The sequence below is a fragment of the Sarcophilus harrisii genome, chromosome 6 (assembly GCF_902635505.1).
Source record: "Sarcophilus harrisii chromosome 6, mSarHar1.11, whole genome shotgun sequence".
NCBI lineage: Eukaryota > Metazoa > Chordata > Mammalia > Dasyuromorphia > Dasyuridae > Sarcophilus > Sarcophilus harrisii.
This window is the reverse complement of record NC_045431.1, coordinates 252457272-252459029: the sequence shown is the minus strand read 5'-3', so window position 1 is coordinate 252459029 and position 1758 is coordinate 252457272. Positions and strand designations below refer to the sequence as shown.

Genomic DNA, 1758 nt, shown 5'->3' with positions numbered 1-1758 from the left:
TCCCTCTTACAATTAATCTCTATCTTTTACTGTTAGCTTCCTTATCTCCATCCTCCTCCTTTCATCTGTCCTAGAAACTCATTCCTTCCACAAAGTTTTCTGAATTTTTTTTTCTTAGATAATTTAATTTTGTGTGAAATGTTTCATTGACTCATGTATCACTCTGCCATCTCTCTTTCTTTGACCTTAACTCAAATTTTGTGTTCCATCCATTAAAAATTCTAGTAGCTTTTGTCATGATTGATATTACTTTGCATGGCATCACAGGGAAAAGGAGGAAAAAGTCAAAACGATTAAAAATCAAAGGGGGATAATATAATATAGATGTGTATGTGCTTACATTTAGAGCTCTCTCTCTCTCTCTCTCTCTCTCTCTCTCTCTCTCTCTCTCTCTTTCTCTCTCACACACACACACACACATCATGTAGACCCTAATCAGTGTCAGTGCTTCTTCCTGAGATCTTTACTCTTTATAAATGTCCATTAGACTCCCAGCATCCTTGAAAACAAATAATGTATCTGAGTATAATTTGTTTTGTTTTTACTTTATATTCTCAATGAGTATAATAACCCATGTAAAAATAAGCATTTAAAACTTTTTGTGAATACTATTTAAATTGATTTCATTACTGACTTTCTAATTCTTTTCCCCAGCATGAATTATGGTGACCAGAGAGGCAAATCAGAGTTCTGTTTCAATATTCGTCCTCTTGGGTTTCTCAGATTATCCGGACCTCCAAGTGTCCCTCTTCCTGGTCTTCCTGATCATATATTTTATAACTGTCATGGGAAATCTAGGACTGATTGGCCTCATCCGAATCAACTCCAAACTTCACACCCCCATGTACTTTTTCCTCAGCCATTTGTCCTTTGTGGATTTTTGTTATTCTTCCATCGTTGTTCCCAAGATGTTGGTGGACTTACTTAAAGAGGACCGCAGCATCTCCTTCTCTGGGTGTTTGGTACAACTTTTTTTCATTTGTACATTTGTAGTGACTGAGTCCTTCCTGTTGGCAGTGATGGCTTATGACCGCTTTGTGGCTATTTGCAATCCTTTGCTATATGCAGTTGCTATGTCTCAGAAGCTTTGTGCCCTATTGGTGGCTGGGTCATATATATGGGTTATAGTCTGTTCTCTTCTACTCACGTGTTCTGCTATACAATTATCATTTTAGGGTTCAAACATAATTAATCACTTTTTCTGTGAGTACTCATCAGTTCTTACTCTCTCTTATTCTGATACATATTTGAACCAAATGCTACTTTTCTGTGTCACTTTTAATGAAGTAAGCACACTTTTGATTATCCTAGCCTCGTATGTATTCATTTTTGTCACTGTCTTAAAGATGAATTCATCCAGTGGGCGACGTAAAGCCTTCTCCACATGTGCTTCTCTCCTAACTGTTATCACCATATTTCCTGGTACCATAATATTTCTCTATTGTGTTCCAAACTCCAGAAACACTCGACACACTGTGAAAGTAGTTTCTGTGTTTTATACAGTGGTAATTTCCATGCTCAATCCTCTAATATACAGTTTGAGGAACAAAGATGTCAAAGAAGCGGTCATCAAATTAATGGAAATTAAAGTATCTTCTCCATGAACATATCTCCTATTAATTAAATTTTCCTGATGACAAATATATACATCAAAACTTCATATGGAATAAGTTCCAATTAGATAAATGACCTAACTGAAAAAGATCACATCACTATCAATTTAGAGAAATGGGGAGATTATCATTCATTAGGGCAATA

The 1758-nt window shown here is 35.8% G+C and overlaps 1 protein-coding gene across 1 annotated transcript; it reads left to right on the top strand.

Annotated features, from left to right (window-relative positions):
- The first annotated feature begins 593 nt into the window (after nt 1-593).
- Nucleotides 594-1758, top strand: LOC100913283 (olfactory receptor 5D18-like). Its single transcript, XM_012552648.2, is given in 1 exon segment — nt 594-1758. A coding segment is annotated over 1 exon segment (942 nt). The 5' UTR covers nt 594-662; the 3' UTR covers nt 1605-1758.